Source organism: Notothenia rossii (genome assembly GCF_949606895.1).
Source record: "Notothenia rossii genome assembly, chromosome: 4".
Taxonomy (NCBI): Eukaryota; Metazoa; Chordata; class Actinopteri; order Perciformes; family Nototheniidae; genus Notothenia; species Notothenia rossii.
The window spans coordinates 84,918,738-84,940,425 of record NC_136902.1 but is presented as its reverse complement, the minus strand read 5'-3'; the positions used below and the strand labels follow the sequence as shown (position 1 = coordinate 84,940,425).

General features: G+C 40.7%; 1 protein-coding gene across 1 annotated transcript in view; it reads right to left on the bottom strand.

Annotated features, from left to right (window-relative positions):
• LOC307034948 (kin of IRRE-like protein 3) overlaps positions 1 to 21,688 on the bottom strand; it is a 154,770-nt gene that overhangs the window by 22,407 nt on the left and 110,675 nt on the right. Inside the window, exons 4-6 of the mRNA XM_079673871.1 lie at positions 20,576 to 20,733; positions 14,761 to 14,911; positions 4,645 to 4,750 (exon numbers count right to left, since the gene is read on the bottom strand). Of these exons, the coding sequence (XP_079529997.1) occupies positions 4,645 to 4,750; positions 14,761 to 14,911; positions 20,576 to 20,733 (415 nt within the window). The remainder of the gene's footprint in view (positions 1 to 4,644; positions 4,751 to 14,760; positions 14,912 to 20,575; positions 20,734 to 21,688) is intronic.

The window sequence follows — 21,688 nt, the reverse complement described above, 5'->3', positions numbered from 1 at the left end:
AAAAAAAAAATCTCAAGTCCATTTATAAGAGTTTTCTATCAACTGATAAATAGTAAATAGTGCCTAGAAGGCAAACAATACTAACGGCATTTCTATGACAGCTGGATAGACTCCATCAGCATATGAAGCCCATGTGACATGATCAAATGCTCCAGCACAACTAAAGGGACGTCTTGGAGAATGTGCTCTGGGGAAATGTTGACTATTTCGACAATGATGTGTGATGCTCAAATATCATGTTACTGTTTCCATCTACACTCTACCAGCTCGTACTGTAGGAGTTGTAAGAGAGTAAGGACAGATGTCGGGCCAGTCTGCTGCTCCCGATAGGAGGTTGCTGCAGCCAAGTTTGGGAGTCCTTGACGGTGTTGGAGCGAATAGAGACTGAATGCCGATGTCTGAGGAGAGCTCTGTTGATGTGCTGGGCCTTGTCCAAGACTCATGTCTAAACATAGCTGGCCCAGGGTAACACAAACACCTGCATTCCCATCGGGAGGTTAGAAGAGTCGGTGCGAGCTTACTCAAAAGCTGACTGACTTTACACTGCTGCTTCCTATTCAGGGATCTGATTCAGACAAAAGGTGTGAATCCTGTGCGCTCAAGAGTATCTGTGTGTGTGTGGTTGTGTGTTTCCCATACTCAATGGTCTGGAAGCTGACACTGTTGTAGAGATGACACGTGCGCCGTGAATAGTAGCAGAGAATGAAGGAGACATGGAAAAGTGGGAGGGGGGAGGGGGGGTTGTATTTGCTGAATGTGATTAAGGTAATAAAACAGTAATAATTAAATTAGGCAGGTATCTGTGCCATCAGCATCAAGACCCACCGTAAATCAGGTCCCACAGTTATTATCAGCATGGTTAAGCACAGCACAGCGCCGCTCCACTCTCCCTCACATGCATATTAAAAGTGATGACGATTAAATTCTCAGAGAAATATAAAATAAATATGCAGGTTAGGTTACAGCATGCTGTAATTCTGACTTGGACATTAATTACAGAGCAATTTTATTTGATGTCAAGGAATAAAGCGAGTCCAGGAATGTAGTTATGTGCATACCATCGATTTGAAAAAGAGTTATATTATAGGCTATGCCATTAGACCTTGAACAAATAACTTTGAAGGGGGATTCAGGTCACTTCAGTCAGTTTGATAGTTCACTTTTCAGTCGGATAACAGACTTCAAATGTTTAGTCCAAACTTTTCAGCTTGTTATGGTCGCATTGATTTGTATTCGCAGGTGCACTTTAATCTACAATTTTGAACAACTTTCCAGGCATTGCACCTAGGAACTAACTTTAGTCCACCGACACTTCAGACTCACATTACTGCCCTTGACACATTTAAAGCATGTGTGGCTTACAAGCGTTGCAAATAATAATATTCCAGACACCGAAACAGTGACATGTATCAATTAGCTACCTCAAAAGTGTGCATACTGTATAGAGGAGAAAAAAAGATGGAGAATGTGGTGACAAGTCTGAAGCAAAAATCCAGCAGTAGCAACAACAACAAGGAGACGAGAAGTGTGGTGAGGATTCAAATGTCTTTTTTGCTGCAGTGCCATGCATGGGATGAGCTTTTGTTGTGGCTGTGTGCTTGTGTGTGCAGACATGGGACCTGATTTGCTTTGTTTGGTATTCTTTCTCTTCTCTCTGGTGGGTTCTTGTTTGGATCTGAGAAAACCCTCTGTGTCTTCATCAGAGGCTGGTTGAGTGATTATGATGTATGCCAGTTAGCCCTCATGCCATTATAAACAGTAATGAAGATGTTCCGACCCACTCGTCTTTATTCCCTGAGTGCTGAGTGACAGGCATGCCCATTACTCTTACTTCACTCACACTTTCATCTTCTCTTCCAACCCCCCCGCCTCCACGCCAACACCTCCCTGATCCCCTGGCTTCTTCCCTCTTTACTGGCCCCTCGAGCTGTGCTCTGGCAAAAGTTCAGGTACCTGTAGAAATATATCTTATTTCCATTTTCACGTTCAAAGGCAGATTTATTGAGCCAGGGTGGCAATCATGACAGGTGGTAGGCTAGCAGAAAGCTCCATGCCTTTCGCTAGTGCCCCCGCTATCTTGGGTCTGTGTCTCAAGTGTCCATTGAATTGGACGATGGCAAAGTGGCGCAGTGCACATTGGGAATGGATGGCCCTCTAGGGGATGGAAAAGAGGCCATCCGTCTAAGAACTGTCCTTGTGCCGTATCTGATCTCGGGCAGACAGAGTGTATTAGCACTGAAAAATGGCCCCACACTGCTTGACCAGCTTTCTGCCCTCCTCAGTGATATTGCTCTATAGGGGGAATTTTGGGGGGGCTCTCTCTCTCTCTCTCTCTCTCTCTCTCTCTCTCTCTCGTTGAAGCTTCTCAGGCAAGCATTATGAGCCCCAAAAATCCCCTTTCTGCCATGCCCTGAACTCCAATGGTGCACGGGAGCCTGAAAGGCGTGTATACATTTGCAGATAAATCTAAATGGGAGACTATGAAACTGGTGGAGAGTATGACCTTGAAGTATGAGAAGTTATTAGTCTGTGTGATATTATGTAATCCTACAGTGGATTCTTCCAATGACAGAGAGCCAGAGCAAAAGCAAGATAAAGAAAGAAAGAGACAAGGGAAGAAATAAATTAGAGAGTGGGAAAGTGGCAGTTTTACTCCCTTTTAGCTTCAACAGCCAACCGTTTTTTCACTGTGTAGTTTGTCAAACTAAAAGGAAAAAGTCATCTCAACTGCTATTAGGTCTTAGCTCTTGATACCCCGGGGAGAAGTCTGAGTTTAACATTGATCCAGTCTCTCATAACAATAGAGGTGAAATCTCTTTGCTGGTGCGATAGCCGTCCTGTCTATGCACCGACACAATCAAATACAAACCTTGTTTTCCACAATATCACTGCCCTCTACCCTTTTCTTTTTCAAAAGGGCAGAATCCATCAAAAAAGCAACATCTCTGTTTGGCCACCTGTGAGTGTGTTGTACATCCATTTCATTTCCCAGTACCATTACAAGATTCAGAGCCGGCCAATTCCCTTTGCTATCGATTTCATTCCATTTATTTTTCGCCATGTTTTGAAAACCTCCCACGCAGAAAACCATCTCTTGACAAATCACTCGAGTATCACACTTCTGCGGGGCCATGCAAGACGTTATCAGAATAATAACGGTCCATTTAGTTATTTGATCACAATTACAGAAGTAATACAATAAATAACAACAAGTGTTACTGAGAACGTGCCCATCAATAAGCTTTAACAAACGGAGGAAGTGGATAAGAGGAATGCAGCTTTGTTGACTTGATCTCTTAGTGAAAAGTATTACATTAATGTGAGCAAAGCTGCTGACAGATGAAGATTTAGAACAAGAAAAGCTGGTTTGTCTACAAATGCACTTGTTTATTTTGTTGCATTTTTTTTTCCGGTCTAACTTGATTTGCGGTATGTCAAGTTATGTTTCATTTGCAACTGTATTTTCAGTGGAGTTGTTTGGCAATCAACATAAGGTTGGGATTATAATGGAAACAGGAAATGGGATGATGAACATGATGTGTTGCTTTATTTACTCATTTGTTTTTCATTTATTTTCTTACAAGCCCATTTCCCAGGGACTCCCTCAGATATTGGATGATTCTGCACTGTGTTGAGCCTCTACAGGTAGTATTGTATGCTTTATTTAAACAGTAGGTGTAAAGCACAGAGAAATAAACAAGACCTGTTATTGAACGTAATCTGGCATGTTGTGAAATAACAGCATTCCTTCTTGTGATAGGGTTGTTGAATACGTTTTATACAGGCTACAGTAAAAGGTATATAGGGTTAGCTAGAGCATGAAATGGGCAGCCATCTGGTAAAAGTATGAAATGTGCAACTGTGTTTTATTGGTACAAAAGCTTACCATTGAAGCATTGGTAATGCATGATATGTTTCTGTTGAAGTTAAATAAAGTGAAAACGTATTTTGTCATCAACCTTGATATACAGTAACAGCAAACGTGTAGCAAACACACAACTGATAGTAAACACAGCTTTTGAGACATTTGAATCATCTTAATAAAAAAAAAAGTACCATAAAACAAAAATAAAACCTGCATGGGCTTCAACTCAAACTTACAGTACGTATTGTCATCCATATCCAAACATTCCTTACAGCATACACATAAAAACACAGCACACCCCCCGGGGGGTAACCTGCCTTCAAAATGTCGCTATAGCAAAACCCAATCTCCGAAAAGCTGTAATCTTGACAGCTTCATCAGATGTCACGCACATTATGTTTCCAGCTTTCCTCCAACACGCTGATGGACATTTAATGTTCAAGGGAGATGATATGACCACAAAGCAAGCAGCTATGCAACACAGCCCTGTATTGCTTTGCTGCAGCCCAAAGGAACAAGACAAGGTTTCCCAAAAGAGGTACATTTTCATTATATTTGATCAACATGACAGAGTATCGGAATTGTTTCTTAATGGTGTCAGGGTATCAAGAGCAGGTGTCTGTCAATGATTAATTTGAACACTAATGTTGATACAATGAATTATCAACCAACATAAATATTACAGAATCCTTTTGAAGTTAAGCGTACCACCAGTTCATTATATCTTACATTACATTACTCTTTTGCGCCGTGGAATATATATTTTGTTATGATCTCACCTGTACAGTGTGACAGGAGGGTTGGCCTTTGCAGAGCAGTGGAACTTCACAAGGTGTCCCTCCATAACTGGCTGAGGTTCCACTGAGAGATTGACAAGTGGGAGATCTAAAAACAAAAAGAGACAAAGACAAAATTTAGACACCAAGACAACAAGTCAACTACAGAAATGGAGGCTTCCTCAGACATCCTGCGGCGAACTGTATGCAAGAGACAAGCGCCATGTTGCTGACATTTTCAGAGGCTAAATAAGGCTCAGAAAGGAAATTAATTAGAAGATATTTTGCGGGACAAATTAGACACCTTATAAATAGTTTATTAAACATGCAACCTCCAAAGAAAGGAGACAAACTTTCTAACATGAAAATACATTCTCAGTTTGATTCAGGGGACCAACATTTTCCAAATGTTTTTCTCTTGTGACCCAAAACTGATTCAGCAACCTTTTATCTAGCTCTACCACACATACTGTACTGTTGGTAAATATGCTCCACTTAAAACCACAAGGAAAATGTCTTTCTATTTGGATTATCCTACAACACAATGTGGCAGCATTTAGAACAGTTGTGACAACTTATCACAGTCTGTGGCAGCATTTTCTCCGAATAACAGGCAATTACCTCCCGAATAATTTGATGCCCTATTTGTTATCTTTCCGCCTCCCACATAAATAGTCTAAGCCCAGCTGCTGAATAACACTGTAGTGTATTTAGCAGGTGTGGGAGAGAACATGCTATTTTTACTTTCTACTTTATATTCATTTGCGAATCAAAGGCAAACTTGACTTGATAATGAGTTTTAGTAAATGGCCATTTGAACACAGTGAATGGTCCATAGTGCAATTTAAACAATGAGCAACCTCTATGATACAGTAAAAACAGTGCTTAGAATAACAAGCACACAGATTATTCAAATTTAATAAACAACTTAATTTATCCTAATTGACAAAGGTGGGATTCTTTTGAAGATACGTTTTTAATTTCCATATCAATCCAGTCCCATGTGAAACAAACAGTTTTTTACTCCACTGACTCAGAGGATGAATCTTAAGTAGCTGAAGCTTTCAAACCAAGCTTGTCAAGGTTTCTGAAGTACATTTTGATATGCACTTCAAATGCAGCGAGGTCAAATTGATCAAACTGACCAATGATCAGTAGTTGTTTATGCTTTTTGATCTTCTTACCTCCCTGTAGTGTGTAGGTTTTTTTGTGCTGGTAAATGGTCTGCGAATACTAAAATCCCCCCTGCCCTGCCATTGGACTCCATTGTTTACTTCTGCAACATAATGACATCACTATGAAACACTCACGCTTCTTCTATTGCTAGAGCTCCAACACATTGTTGTGAATAGGCGAAGGGGCGGGACATATTTTAGGTGTCGACCTATCACAACAGAGGTGGCCAGCTAACCAATCAGAGCAGCCTGGTCTCTGGTTTCAGACAGAGGGTGAAAAGAGGTGCTGCAGCACAGGCAGTATGAGAAAAATAGTGGAGTATTTACTAATAAAAACAAATTATTAAGGTTTAAAGAGTTTTTCGCACACTGTTGGTTTAATTGTTTATGTCGTGTCTACATACTGGAAGAATAGTCTCGATTATCGATCGTGTTAGCTGTGAATTGTTTTTTTCCAATAATATTTTAATCTACCTCAAACCCACTGAAAACTACTGAAAAGAAAACTGTAACTGTTTATGAAATGCCACTTCAACAACAGCATTGCCGTTCAGTATCAGTGACACAGTGGAAAAGCATCATGGGCAGTTGATTAGTCACATAGGAAACAAGCTGGTTCTGGGTTTTTTGAAGCTGGTGCAGCCATCTGTTTCAAAGGTGTACTAAGTCTTTCTGCTCTGTGTTCAATAATACTAATGTACTAACTAGGGACTGTGTTTGGATTTGGATGAATAGCAATAGTGGGCATGGAGATCCACACAGAATTGAAGAAGCACACAAACAACGCTGTAATGAAGCCAAACAACATCATAGTTATGGAGTGTGAACGTGTGTGTGTATGTGTGTGTGTGGGCATGAAGTGTGGCAAAAATGTTTTTTACCCTGTGGCTGTGCAGATGCTCTGGGCTGGCTCAGCTGCCACAAAGCCTCAGAGAGGGAGGTGGTCCAGGTGACGTATACCTCCCTACTCACACACACCAAATTCCCCACCAGGAGACTTATTTCCCTCCTAGACAGTTGCCCCCCAACCCCCACTGCCAATAACAACCCTACCACTTTAAAATCTGTGAGCTCCACCTGTGCCAGTTCTCCCCAGGCTAGTAAAGACAACAACAACATTGTAGATCCTGGAGAGTGAAGGCCACAGTGAACCAGCCAGTCTCTCTAGGTACTGAGCAGCCATCTGTGTGTGTATTTGCATGTGTAGGCCCATGTTTAAGGCGGGTATGTGTGCATATGAAAGGGCGTGTGGGTGTGATAATAAAAGAGAAAAACCTATCCATGCCTTGAGCCTAGAAGGTGTTCTCAGCATCGCAAGTGGTTAATTGCTTGGACAAAAATGTGGGCAAAGGGAAGCTCAGGGGCAAAATGACAGATGTGGTGTTGGTGGAGCTGGTAATAAAATCTAGTAAAAAGCTGGAGAGAACTGAGAGAAGCAGACATAAGAAAAGAGGGAGATCTGGAGGGCGTGCACGGCTAATAGACACAGGGTATGTGTAGAAGATCATTTGCATGCCTTCTCACAACATTTTTTCCTATATTGTACTTTTCAATCATGCCAGCCATTTTTCTCTGGTCCTCCCGCCAAGAGACTTCTAAGGACACAAATGCTCATTAGTGTCAATCTGGCTTTTAATTACTGTTCTTTTTCAAATGAGTAAGCCGTTTAAACGGACCTTCCCTAAAAAAACAAACTCAGTCGAACTCAGCAAGGGGTAATGTCATGACGACTTTACATCTATTTCGAAGTTAGACGAGCACTTTGTTGGATAGTTGTATCTCCCACAAGTGAAGACTGCGATGGGGCACAAGCTGTCAAAAGTCTGCCAGCAAATGCCTTTTGGTGTGAATCAGGGACTGTCGATTCTCTAACCTTTGACCCTTCAGATATGACAGGCATCTACTTATTAAAGAATTCCATTTGCCACTTTGATGTATTAATGCATGAGCTGCTGAGCGGGAACATCGGACGCATCAAGGAACATCGCATCAATATGCAAGACATTCCTCTGTTTCATCAGGGGGAGGGTTAGAGGGGAGGAGGGATGGAGGAATAGAGGGAAATGGGGATAGTAGGGCTGATCGCAGCTCCAGTGAAAACAACAGGATGAACGAGGGGGGGTTGGTGTTATAGTAGGCCGACAGCTTTTGATGGGTTGGTTCAAAGTGGAGACCAGATGGTGTTTTTGGAACTTCAAACTTCTCCGTGTTTCCTGGAGATAGTGCCAACACAAATTGTTTTTTTCCCTTTCTTAAAGCTCAATTTCCAATTTCTCCGGGTCACCGTAAGACAGATGTTCTCCAGTAGGACCAGCCTCAAACTGCAGGAATGTCGGATGCCTCTGAAAGATGTGGAAGCTGTTTGTAGGCCATCTGCATGTGGCCTCAACAATATGGGCATGCTGTCATGTGACTGGCAGAGTGAAATACCTCAAAGGAGAACAGACAGACAGAGAACCTGAGGTCAAGCATATTGATCATGAGATATTCAGCCGCGGTACAGCAAATAATTTACTTGCTTTAATGAAGGCAGATGTTCTTCCAATTTATACAGCAGCTTAGATGAGCAGCGTGCTACACTCCATGTAGCACATCTGTCCAAATATGTGCATAAGCATAATCATTTGTAACTAATCCTATCAAAAGGTAGTTTTCAAAGCTATGTTTGGACAATTGTAAATATGATATCAGTATTGCAGCATAATAAGAGCTGAATGTAATCTACAGAAAAAAACAACTTTCTCATTGCCTTCTTATCCATATGTGCTTTCCCCCTTAAATCTGAATAATATCTACAGAAAATAACTTCATTTAAGAGGCTACTCTGGCTCAGTAGGTAGATTGTCATCCTGAAATTGGAAGGCCATTAGCTTGATCTCCAATGTTGAGTCTTTTATGGACGATACTTATCCTAAATTCCTGATGGCATGGCAAGCTTTGTATGTGTTTGCATGTTAGTCTCCCTGAGCAGGTGGCACCTTGTATGGCAGCCTCTGCCTGTGTATGAATGTCTGTGAATGGGTATGAAAGCTGACTTGTATATGTAAAAGCCCTTTGAGGGGTTTCAAAGACTGGAAAAGCGGTATATAAATGCGGTCTTTACCATTTTCCTCTCACTTTCCAATTCTGTAATCTCCCTTCAGATGAGTTGCCATTATCTGCTTGATTAAGCCGCGAGAGCATGTAACTGCTACCAAAAAACAAATCCTCCCCAATTGCACATCTGCATGTTCTTTATTAATTAGTCTCAACAAATGGCATTCATTTTCCCTCCACATGGCTCAGCTTGTTTGCAATGCAAACACATAGAGAGTCTTGGCTTTGCTCGTCCCCAGCGCATTAATTTCCCAGTATGCGTTTGAAAGTGTGTTTCAATGTGGGGCAAAGCTCTGCAGATATGCAGCAGGACTAGAACATATTTGAGGAATATTTTAAGTTGAGACATGAGTGGGATGAAACAGTGCCATCAGAATCATATTTCACTGCAGTAGTTTTATGCCAGGGGCTAGCATAGTTTAGTGATTAAAGACCAAAGGGCATCATTCAAGTGAAGCCATGCTGCTGGAGAAAAACAGCATCAGGGGGTAGCCTCCCCTCTGCTATCAAATAATTACAGTCCACTAATGGACTGGTATGGACAACTGAAGTCAGCAGTCTATCCACAGCTCTGAATCACCTAGGTTGGCTTTAAATCCCTCTCATTCTGGCAACATCACCTGTACATACTGTATTTAGATGCTAATTTGTCTAACCCTTGGTCAGATAACTGTGTACGAACTTTCCTGGGAATGAAAATGCTGAGGTGGATGTTAATCATAAGCATTAAAGTGAGGATAAAAGAAAATAGCGTTGTGAAATGCATTGGATTTTAGGCTGGTTTAAGCTGTAGAGCAATGTGCTGGGTTGTGTTTAGATTACTCTCATTTGGATGGCTATAAGGATTGAGCAGAGGGAATAAAGGGCACCTAGACTTAGAGGTGAGCGGAATACCAAATGTTGAGAAGGGCAGACTGACTGAGAAGATTTTAATTACTTTTGTTGCCATTAATATTATCGCACGTAACACGGTCAATTCGAAAACTCTGGGCCTGAAAATAAATGAGTCTATTAGGTCTAAATATTGGGACCCACACAAAAAAGACATGCCATAGGAAACTGCAGCATTAATTCACAGTATATATTCTAATTATACACAGCAATATTGGGACATGCGCTTATCTGCTGCCTTTTTGAGAGTAAGATCAGTATTAATTAAATCTCAATCTTCAAATGGAGCTAGCACACATGATGTCAGATACATATTTGAAAGGCATTAACCCTGCAGTGAATAGCTGTCAACTCATAATTTGAAATGAAGGTTAAAAGCATCTGACTCACAAATGCTGCCATTTCAAGTATGTATGCTTTCAATTTGAACTTAGATAATTGGACCTTAAAATACTGAGGTCTTATACTTTCCTATTTGGAGTAAAACCTATACCCAAAGATCAAAGGGTCTTTCATGCCGGCAAACTATATTGCAATTTATGAGATCTTGGAAGGACAGAAGGGGTTGTGGTGTAGGCTCTCTAGCCTGAGTTTGCCCTCACAAGATTTTTACTTAATAATAATAATAATAATAACAGTTATTTGTACAGCACTTTCCATTCATCAGGTGCAGCTCAGAGTGCTTTACCAAAGCACATATCACAATTTAAAACACAAAAAAAATACGATGTGAGTCACAGGGTGTTTCTCAATGTCGAGGAAGGCCACTATTTCAAAGATACTACGTCATCGAGTCCCGCCGAAGGACTGTTCCAATGTCCAGGATGCTTGGAATTCTACCGAGGCCGGCGTCCTTCGTTGCGGGAAATTTCGAGGCTGCACATGTGTATCCTACGCAGTCTTAAAATCCCCACAATGCTTTGCGCACGGACTAATTTCCAAATCTTTGGCGGAAATCGCGCTCCATTTAAGGCGGGGCCTCGCATAAGACGCACACCTGTTAGCCTTTTCCACCATTTTTCGTTTTCCGAGGCTAGGAAAGATTCTTGCCTCGCTTCTGAAGGACCTGACTCGGAGGGACATGTCCTACCAAGGAAGCGTCCTCGACATTGAGAAACACCCGGAGCAGGTACAAGGTATGATAATGACAGATAAAACACAATGAATGGATAGTGATCGCTCTCGGTAAACAAAAGAAAAAAGACAAGCCTCGACTACCAAACATGGACCGTTTACCAGAGACTCATTAATCCCCCCTGTATTTGTAACAGTGAGTCGGGGGCCGTTTCTCAATCTTGAGGATGCTGGCTTGGTAGTCGCGTACTTCCATGTCACTTCTTTCAGAAACGAAGCAAGTATACTTCCAAGCCACGGCTTCGGAAAATGAAGAAGAATGGAACAGGCCAACAAGTGTGCCACTCTCTCTAACGGTTTCAACATAAACTTTACCGAAAAGAAATACCTCACGATGTCTATCTAATTATGAACTTGCTTTACTTTCACGGAACACATTTTTGGTGATAACAAATGTAACAACGTAACATATTTACCAACACATGTTCTACGCCACTATATACTACTTAAATGTGTGCTGCGTCGGTTCAGCCATTCTCCGCAAGGGTTTTTGAAATTGGTCCGTGCGCAAAGCATTGTGGGGATTTTAAGGACGCAAAGTCTACCCATGTGCAGCCTCGAAATTTCCCCCAAACCAAGGACACGGCCTCTGTGGAATTTCAAGTATGCTGGACATTGGAACGGTCCTGCTGCGCCACTTGATGACGTAGCATCCTTGAAATATTGGCTTGGAAGCCAGTATCCTCAAGATTGAGAAACGGCCAGGTGTACATTGTGGAATCACTTGCAAAACTCCTGTGAACAGCATGTAAAGGTGTACAAAAATAATTACATGTTTGCACTAAACATAGCACCTAATTATGTTATTTGTGGAAAACTTAATTAAGTTATGTTTTTTGCGTTATTTGTATTTCATTTAATTCAATACTTTCCCAAAACAACTTAGATGCCCTTTTTTTTATTCACTACCAGTCATCCATACATCACTACATTTAGTCTCTAGTTCCTGCAAATCGTAAATACATTTGATAGCCTTTTATATTTGGATGGTAATCATTCTCTTTTAGTATATCTATGTGTGAAGAAGGAAGATACACAGAAGAAGCCAGTACATCTCAAAATATGTCACTACTTTCCAAAATTGCATCCCTTCAAGGCTATTTTGTGGTCATGATAGAGATTAAGGCCATTATTATGTGAACATGAATGAATGATAGTGTATACCGCCACAGGGAGATTTGGTAATGTACGAATATTGTGACGGCTTCTTGCTGTAGAACAGAGGGAACACCCGGCACCGTTGTAAAGATGCATGGTCAAGGGGTTACGTTCGTTTGAAACGCTGACATGGAGAGCCTGAAGGAACTATTGTCTTGAAAGGTCGGGTGATGGCCTTCTCTGAGAAAAAATGTGTTTTATAGTGGGAAGAAGAAATTATGTTTGTTTTGCTTACGCTGCTCTGAGGAGGTGCAAGATCCTCTTTGTTGGGCCTTTTTTCAATTGCATGACAACAGTTGGTGAAATACATTCTGTTGACATCTACTATGGCTGTGCAGGGTCAAGTCTTTTGTTCTTTTGTAATATAATCGAGCTGTTCTTCTAAATTGGAAAATTAACTGGAAGGACTAATATGAGCATTAGCAACTACATAATTATCCTTACATCAATCTTTTGAGCTGGGTTGTTTTTGAGGCAATGTAGAAGATTTGGGAAAGCTTTAGTGTGTGTTTGACTTGTACATGTGCTCTGTCATTTCTCAATATCTGACTGCGTCCCAATTCAGGTTCTAGATCCGCCAAAAGTCTGCATTTCCAAACTAAATATGTCATAGCAGGCGTACGGAGCCTGGTACAACATTCTTGCTCAAATGATTCCAATGAACTCACACTTCTACATTTGGAGGACATTTCCTGGAGATACACTTTAAAACTATTGAATAATGTAGAACGACTGATCTAATTCATTTAAAGCATTTCAATTCTCAACTTGGTTTGGATATCGTTTTGTGTGTGCTTCCTTCTCAGTATGACAAGAGCAGCTTCCCATCAATATTTACCACTCGAATGGACTAACAGAATGCCTTCTGCTGGAGGAGTAGTCTCATTGGCCAGACCCATGCTCTGTTTGGTCTTTAAACTTAAGGAGGTCAACTTTAATCTGCTACTGTCCCCCCCTGCCAGTCTCCCATAATTTATTCATCCAGCACCTGTTTTTATTGTTAAAGAAAGACTGCTTCTCACGAGAGGTCTTCTTTGAAATGCTTGATGCATTCATATTTATGTAGTTTCCAGATTTCTCACAATATTTTTCTCACAATATTTTCATAGAACAAAAGTGTATTTCAGTTTTAAAATTACAGTTGAATAATCAATGGCTCAGTAAACCTTTACAAGACACATCTGGAAGACATACTGTATATCTACAGTGGACATGTATTTAGTCGGCGTATCCCTGCAGAACACTTGATCATTTGGTGTTTCGCGGAAAGTGCACACGGTGTACTGTACACCTGCACCAGAGCTCACATTTTTGGTTTGGTTTCAGATGCTCTTGTTGAGGCAAGAACCTTTGTAATAGAATAAGACGGCATTGAAATTAGCCAAATTGATGCTTAATACGAGTGCATCAAAGTTCAATCACAACAGGTTCCATTTCAGGAGAAGCTTAATTTGAAAGTGGTTCTTAGTGAAAACTCCGTAGGCTCTGCTGAACTGTGCTGAACACTTTTCCTGTCAAGACTGAGGACGATGCTGGGGGAGTGAGAAGGAGGGAGGGCAACAAGAGGCTAAGCCTTCCGGGAGACAATTTGAATCTCGACAATTAGTCTCTGCTGTCGCTCAGTTTGATCTCACACTGTGAAAAATGTTGTCGGGAGCTCTAATTGTGTAAAGAGCACATTTTTGAATGCTAATTAGAAATCCGCTGCCATCATTTTTCAGGGTTCAATCAAACATTCAGAAGCGGGGATGACGCTATGATGGCGGGTATTTATCACAGGCACATCATTACACATGGTGAGAAATCATTTTTCATGTGGGCAGACTTCCCTCCCTGACTGCATGACAAAAAAGGACGAGGACAAACTGGAAGGGCTGCAAACACTAACAACTGTTAATCATTTGCACTCCCATGCCTGAGCTGGCCTGATCGCAGCGGGCGCGCTCTCGCCATGCTTGCCTCTCGCGGTGCACATAATGAAAAGAATGGAGCAGTCACTCATATTGCCTCTCTAAAAAGTATTTTCTGCTTTATTAGTCATACTTAACGGTGTTGAAGGGGCCGTGAGTGATGCAAAAATCCCCTTTGTTCAAAGCCCCTCTTTTACAGTGAACGGTTCTTGATCGAAAAAAGATTCCCTGACAATTGAGGCTGAATGTGTTTTACACGCTGGGCTTACTTTGCCTATTTTAGAGGGGAATTGTGCGTGCTCTCATCAAAAAGATTGATGGCGCGAGCAAGGAAATAAAAGAGGTGGAGACAGTGTGCGTAGCGCAACAGCAGGCAGGTAGTCGGACCAAAACAGACAATCCCATTCATTTTTAGATGGACAGCTCCTTTGATATTTTATCATAGCCAACAAAAAAAAGCGATGCATCATCAATCCATCTTCCACCTACATGGCTTGAAAGCTAAATGGAATCCAATTATAAATACCCATCAGAGCCTAAAATGAATCCTAAATGTTTACAGAGTGTTAGTCACGTATGCCTGTCAGACAGTTTCACGCCTATACTTGTAAGAAATTCCACAAATACTGAGTAATGTGTGTCATACGCAGACTTTTACCCCCAATCTCTATTGATTGATTTCTAGGGACTTCATGAGTGAAGGGAGAGACATTGAAAGGTATGAGAGGTGAGAGAGGGAGAAGAGGTTTGCTTACGCTGGATGTCAATTGTGACGCTGGTCTCCTTGCCGTTGGGGACTGCCTTGTTGGAGGCTTTGCAGGTGATCTGCTGACCCGTCTCGATGTTGGAAGGCGAGAGGTAGAGCGTGCTCACGGTGCTTTCTCTCCTGCCGTCCCGCAGCAAGGTCTGCAAAGAGGAAGGCAAAGTTAGTTAAAGTTGAAGAAGAAGTACCGGTACATGTTTTAGGCCTCTAGATCTATACCACATGGTTGTTTGGTCTAATGGATTAAAGTGCAAAAAACGTAGATTTTCTAATATAAAATAATCTCAAATTGTTTTGATTTTGTGCAGTAAGCTTCAAATACAGTGAACTCCGAAATTAGAGTCAAACACTATTGAATAATATGTTCAATAGCTCAGTCTCACAACAGTGTAAATGATATTCAAAGAGCAAACAGAGATGGAATAAACAGTTCACCAGATAAGCTTTGATGGAGAAGGTGTAAACCTGGGGAAAAAACCCTGAACAAAACAGCAGAACAATCATGAATACACACATCTCGTCCCTTGGGGGACCACAGGCAAACCCTCAAAACACTGTAGCCCGTAGTTTTACTGCAAAGCTGATTGATATGAAAAAAAAAGTACAAATATGTTTTTTGAGCCTCTTTGTGTGTCTGGAGAGCTGCGCTCTAGTGCACGGCTTGTCATACTCCACAAAGGAAATCAATCTTCTTTTCAGCGTTCATCCTCTGAGCCCTACATTGTGGAAGCCATCTGGAATCGGTTGGTAGCGCTCAGTAGCTCGCGCTCTCCCCAAAACGCTCTGGGGAGGGCTCTGGGAGTCTATGTTAACCAGTGCAGGGCAGAACAAAGTCACTGACTAGAACAAATTGCGTGGGCAACAGGGCACAGTGTGGTCAACCACAAGATGCATTTCCCTGCCATCTATTTAAAGAGGCTCACTGTGGCTTAGTGTTTTTTTGTAAAAACACAAGGCCCTGCCACAGTAAAGTACAGCCATGTTCCTGATGAACTGTTGAGTGAAGAAAGCTCACATTGGACTTGTTGCCTTAAAGATGTAATAATACATCAAGAAGATGATTACATCTCAGCATCTATGCAACATTTTAGTCTGAAACTCGATTCTTTACCTTATCAACAAAGGTTTATATATAAGTTCTAGAAAGGCACAAAAGGCAGGATGACATGTCATGACTACATAAGATACATTACTGTATTATAAAGCGTAATCGCAAAGTGCAAGAGAGCATAATGCTATATGTCAACGGCCATTTTCACTAGCCGTTAATCATTGGCTGAGTCTAACTCTAGTTTGTTGTCATTGCGCAAATCAGTTGTAATTATCTTTTCATTTCTATGCAATGCTTTTTAAAAAAAAAAACCTGTAATCTAAGAACGTATCCCTCTCCTAAACACACCATAATCTCACTAATATAATTACTATGTCATTGAACTTCTAATTAAGCTGTCAAGATTTTTCCATATGAACCTTTTATATAACTTTAAGTATCCTAAAGCTACCTCTTAAGTATCAGAAGAAAGTCTCAGCCTTGTTATGCATATTAATAAGTATTTTATAAGGATAGGGATATAGATGCCATTCATGTTCCTGTGGAGCCCATTTGTATGTGAAGAACCATGTGATGAATTTCACATTTGTGCGTGAGTAGCTTCTAAAGCAGAGCGCATTAGCTGTCAGACGTGGGATATGTCAATGTAATATCCTTTCTGACACAATCAGGATTGTTTCCCTCGTCGCCTCGGACCTGTCTGAAGTTATTAATCTTAAAAAGGGGGTTAGCCGGTTGCTGCATTGAATTCAACACCATGACTACATTACAATTTGATACATTTTCATATCCCTGCCTGGAGAATATAGGCTGGAAGGGGTTGGCATGAGTAACAAGATGGAGATGGAAAGGGTTGCTTTTTTGCCACGTAAATTTAAATCTTTATCAGGTGATTTCTGAACGCTAAAGGGCAAATGAGAACGAGAAACACAGAGCAATAAGCCAAACTATTGCTTGTCAAGTTGATTTATGCAAACATTAACAGCAACAGGGACATCCCGCTGGGGCTCTCTTTTCGACACACTTTTAAATTCAGGTCTAAATTTGCTAGCTTTGAGTCTTGGTTATGGCACTGCCTCTTAACATCATCATTCTGACATCTAACACTGTGTTTTATTTTGAGATGGATTGCCAGTTAGCAAACTACAACAACAAGAATAGCTAACTAGCTTAATGGTGCAACCTCCAAGCTTACTGTTAAATAAGCAAGAAGGTGACCTGTCATTAGAAGACCAGACAGTGGCTTCAAAAAGCCTATCAATCTGGATAATACTAATTAATATAACCGGCTGAGCCCAATGGATTATCTACTAAACAAAACTTGATGTGCTGCCAGCAGTGCTAATTCACTCTTAGCCCTAAACCGCTACTTTGTTTACTCTCATGCTCTATTCTACTTAATGATCTATTTTAGCAGTGCTGGTAATTCATGAATGAAAGGTTCAAATGACTATCATGTAAGCAAGTGGATTTAATGAAAACATTGGATTTTATTTAGACTTTATAGGTATTTTGATAATTATATGTGCTTATTTTAACGGTATTTTGATGATTATATGTGCTTATTTTAACGGTATTTTGATAATTATATGTGCTTATTTTATCGGTATTTTGATAATTATATGTGCTTATTTTACCAAAACAGCTTATTTCATTTTGGGAATAGCCTAACAGCCAAACTCCTCTATAGAAAAATCTATAGATAATCAAAAACGTGAGTCATTAAACGTCTTCAGTGTTTTACTGATAAACACATTATGTTTGGGGCAGCAACCACTAATGTTGTTTTTATAGCTGAAAAGTCAATCAATAAGCAACCATTAATAAGACTAATGGTAAACAGTAAAACAAATGTTGCTTGATACTATGAAAAGAAAATCACATCCACAAATAATTACAAATGAAATACAAATAAATATAATTTACGATAGATAGTTAGGTTTATAAGGTATTATCATAGGCCATCTTTAATACAATACTAAATGTGGCTGTAAGGTCATACTAACAGTCCAATAAATAAATGAAAGGAAAATAAAAGTCCTACCGAATGCGTTTGATATATGCAGAGATCCCTCAGGGACGTTGCTGAATTCACAAAGTAAGCAAAAGCTAATAATTTATACATCATTAATATTCTGCTTACCCATTCAACACGCCTTTGATTTGATACCAAATGCATCTCTGGGTTTCAATCAGCCATTTGACATTTTGGACCACACAAGGGCTATCTGACTAAATATTCAACCATGTATTTTAACGGTGTTTGCAGAAATGAAAATATGCCTTTTTTAATGTGGTCATTGAGGTAAAAATGGTTTCTTTTTTGAACTCACTACTCACCTTAAATAGATAATTACAAAGTTTTTAAAATCAATTAATTAGAGTCATTTATATTTTGGATCACACTTTTAATTGAATCTATATGAATAAGGTTAATTAGCTTTCCAAAAACATAGAAGATCTTCTTACATCAGCACAATGAGTTCTCATACTGTAATGTTGAAGGTAAGAGCCCATTGACTTAATATTCTCCTCTAGTGCTTGGGAAACTTTACCTGTCTCATAATGAATAACAGTTAGCAGGTTTAATGCCCACTCAGATTTTAATAGGTTACTTTATTTGTAAGTATTCTTCCACCTTATTACTCAATGGGTCTGACAATTAAAATGCAATAAAGTGCTCCAATTACACAAAAAAGCTCACGGAGGATAGGAGAAGAATAATGACAATGGGAAGCAGACAAAACAGCTGCTTTAAATAGTTGTAGGTTAGAGAGTTCGATCATAGAAATTAAATGGACATAGAATACAAAAATTCTGCTGAAAATATTACACACAAACAGTGGCTGCTTCATCTAGGTAATTTGACCTGCTTTCAAACAGCAACATGATTTGACTTTAAAGCAGAGACAGTGAAAACAAAAAGAAGCTATATTCTTGCCAGGAAGAAAAGCTAAGAACATGCGTAACCATGTTTTAAACCTCCTAACACTGAGATAACACCCCAGTCTCCTGCTCACCTCTCAGCTTGCCACCAGAGCATTCAGAAAAAAAAGGGGAGGGGAATGCATCAGGTTTTTCAGATGATGTGCTGCACCATTCCTGTGTAAATAATATCATAGAGCTCCTCTGCACACTTTCAAACCACAGCCCAGACCTGGAGGCAGTTCTTTGCTTTTTGCCACTATACAGTAGCTCCACTGGAGCAGATGGGACATGAGAGAACATTATTCATTAATTTCCTCTGCCCACATTTTCCCCGCTACTTTTTATATTTGAACCATTCACCTAAGAGCTTCTGCCACTTAATTATTTTGGAGTCCTCTTCATAATATACCGTACAAAAGTTTAGTTAAGCTACCCTCGCTAACGACACACATGAATTATTCAGTTACTCTTATATGGTCAAAACCAACTCACAATTATGTTAAGCGATAGCTTTAATCATATACTTTCTCCATAACCACTGGTCCAGTAAATGGCTTTCTAAGAGGTTATAGAGATGAGCTTTTGGAGGCCTTAGTGGGAAATTATCTTTGGGTCAGAACTATCATTAGACATGACACCATCAGGAAAGCCATTTCTGTGAGTCGTCCACCACATCTGCTCACATTAGTCCTCTTGATCTGCGGGATATGAAAAGACCATTAGAGCAGATGATTATGCTTACAAAATTTCCCCCAACTGCTCAGGACCCAAAAAAGACTCATCTTCTTTTAATCGAACCCATTGCTTGTTAATGGTGGGCAATAGAGACAAGAGAGAAAAGGGACACACTTGGGCTCAGAGCAGACATGTGAAATCCATCAGCCACCAGCACAGCATGTCCTCATATCTGCATTCGCTCTGAGAGGAAGGGAAGGCAGGAAACGCATCCCCCGCCCACTATTAGCAAGCGCCACCTCAAGCAATCACTTTATTCAAATCGGCCTGGTGCCGTACCCCAGTCCAATCAATGGCATTTATCTGCTCTTTGAAAAAAATCCGATAATGGGATGAGGCAGCACAGGGAGCGAGGGAAGGCGGGGGAGGTGTTAGTGCTCTAAAGTGCCTGGTCTCTTTATGTGGTTTGTTTAAATGAAAATAGAACATGACAGTGTTGATTGCACGATTAGCCTAAAGGGTGAGTGTCAGTCAAAAGTCTATGAGGTCAGGTGATCATGCCACCAGGCTGGTGAGCACAGTATCGTGCGCTTAGGCATCAGACGTGGGAACACGGTCTGTCAGTGAGAATCATACTGCGCCGCAAGAAAGGTTCAGGCAGATTCCAGCACGGAAAGTGACATAGTACATTTCGTAACAGGTTGAGAAGATGAAGAGAGACAAATGCCACTGAAGGAGATCAAAACACGGAGAAAAGTCAGTGATAGTTCCCCGATCTCGCCATCTGCTTGTCTGAGGTGATTTGAATACTGGGAAAAAAGGGCCAGCAATCTTTTAAGGAATCAAAACGCAACCTGGATTTTCAAGGGATTTCACTTCAAAAAGCAGTCTGGATGCTGAGGTAAACGCCCACCAAAGACTCAGACTCTCACTCTGAAACATCTCATGGTTGTTTAGAAGTTCTGCAGTTATTTTTCGGGAAAGCAAGACATGCAAAGATGTAAAGAAACAGGTGTTGTCATTCCCTATCTCTGATTAGCTTTTCGAAAACGGTCCAGAGAATGAAAGTAAATCCCCCATGCAACCCTCTTCCTTAATTCCACCCACACCCTTTGTCCCCAGACGGCTTTCAATGACACACCTCCATGCTTACCTTGGAGTTCATGGCCCCATTAAGGACCTGTCCGTTGCGTATCCAGGCGATGGAGGCTGCCGGCTTGGCGTTGTCGGCATGGCAGGTCAGATTGAGGGGATCTCCAGCTCTTAAGCTCACCACCGGCCCTCCACTGATGACCGGGTCCTCTGGGGGAACTGTTAATACAAAGAAAGAGAGGGCATTAGCCACATGATAACCATATGATAATGATTGGTTTGCATATGATTTAGAAACCAATAAGGATTGTGTCATTCATATTGAATCTGGACTATAAGTAAGTATCTGGAATTGTAATTGAGTTATAATTCAATATGTGTTCTCTTCTTGAGAACATAATGATGGCAAACTGGCATGTAATTACTTGTGGCTTTTTCATGCAATTATAAACATTGCGTTTCCATGTAATTGTGCCACTAGAAGTTTGATCCACGTAAAACAAAAAGATTTAACAAATGGCACTGTCAAGATTTGACTGCATGTCTTCATCAATCTCCTCACACAGCCAATTCCCATATAATGAGAGTACTTATGATGCTAACTAGAAACCCGATTTTGGTTTGTTGGATACAAATGACTTTTCTTAAGGAAATAAAAAAACATAGTTACACATTCTGTGAAGGTAATGACTTCACAGTAAGAAACAGATTTAGCCTGTGCTTAATCGTAAACCAGCATTGGTGCTATATAACAGCTTTACACAAGTCACAGCAGGACTGTCTAAATACCAATCAGCTCTCCCATTAGTCAAATAAGAAGACATTTTGCCACAATACACACAGGAGTGCCTGAATTAAATGTGATTCAGTCTATGTATAACCCCCCTCAGATGCACAGATGTACATTTGCTGGCCAATTTCTCCCCTTCTTAGCTTTGACAACAGAGAGAAGAAAGGATCACAACAGTGCAATATGAGCCTCTCAATGATACTGATCAAAGTCCTCTCCCTGTCTTACCCATGAGCTGATCTGGATGTTTGTTTCTTCTTCTATTTCTATAACTGAAACTGCAGTGAATTATTGATTGACCTGAGTGCTCATTACAATGCAGATCTGGGGCAAGATGAAATCAAAGGCTGCAGGCAGCTGCCATATTCCCCTTGCACAAAGCAT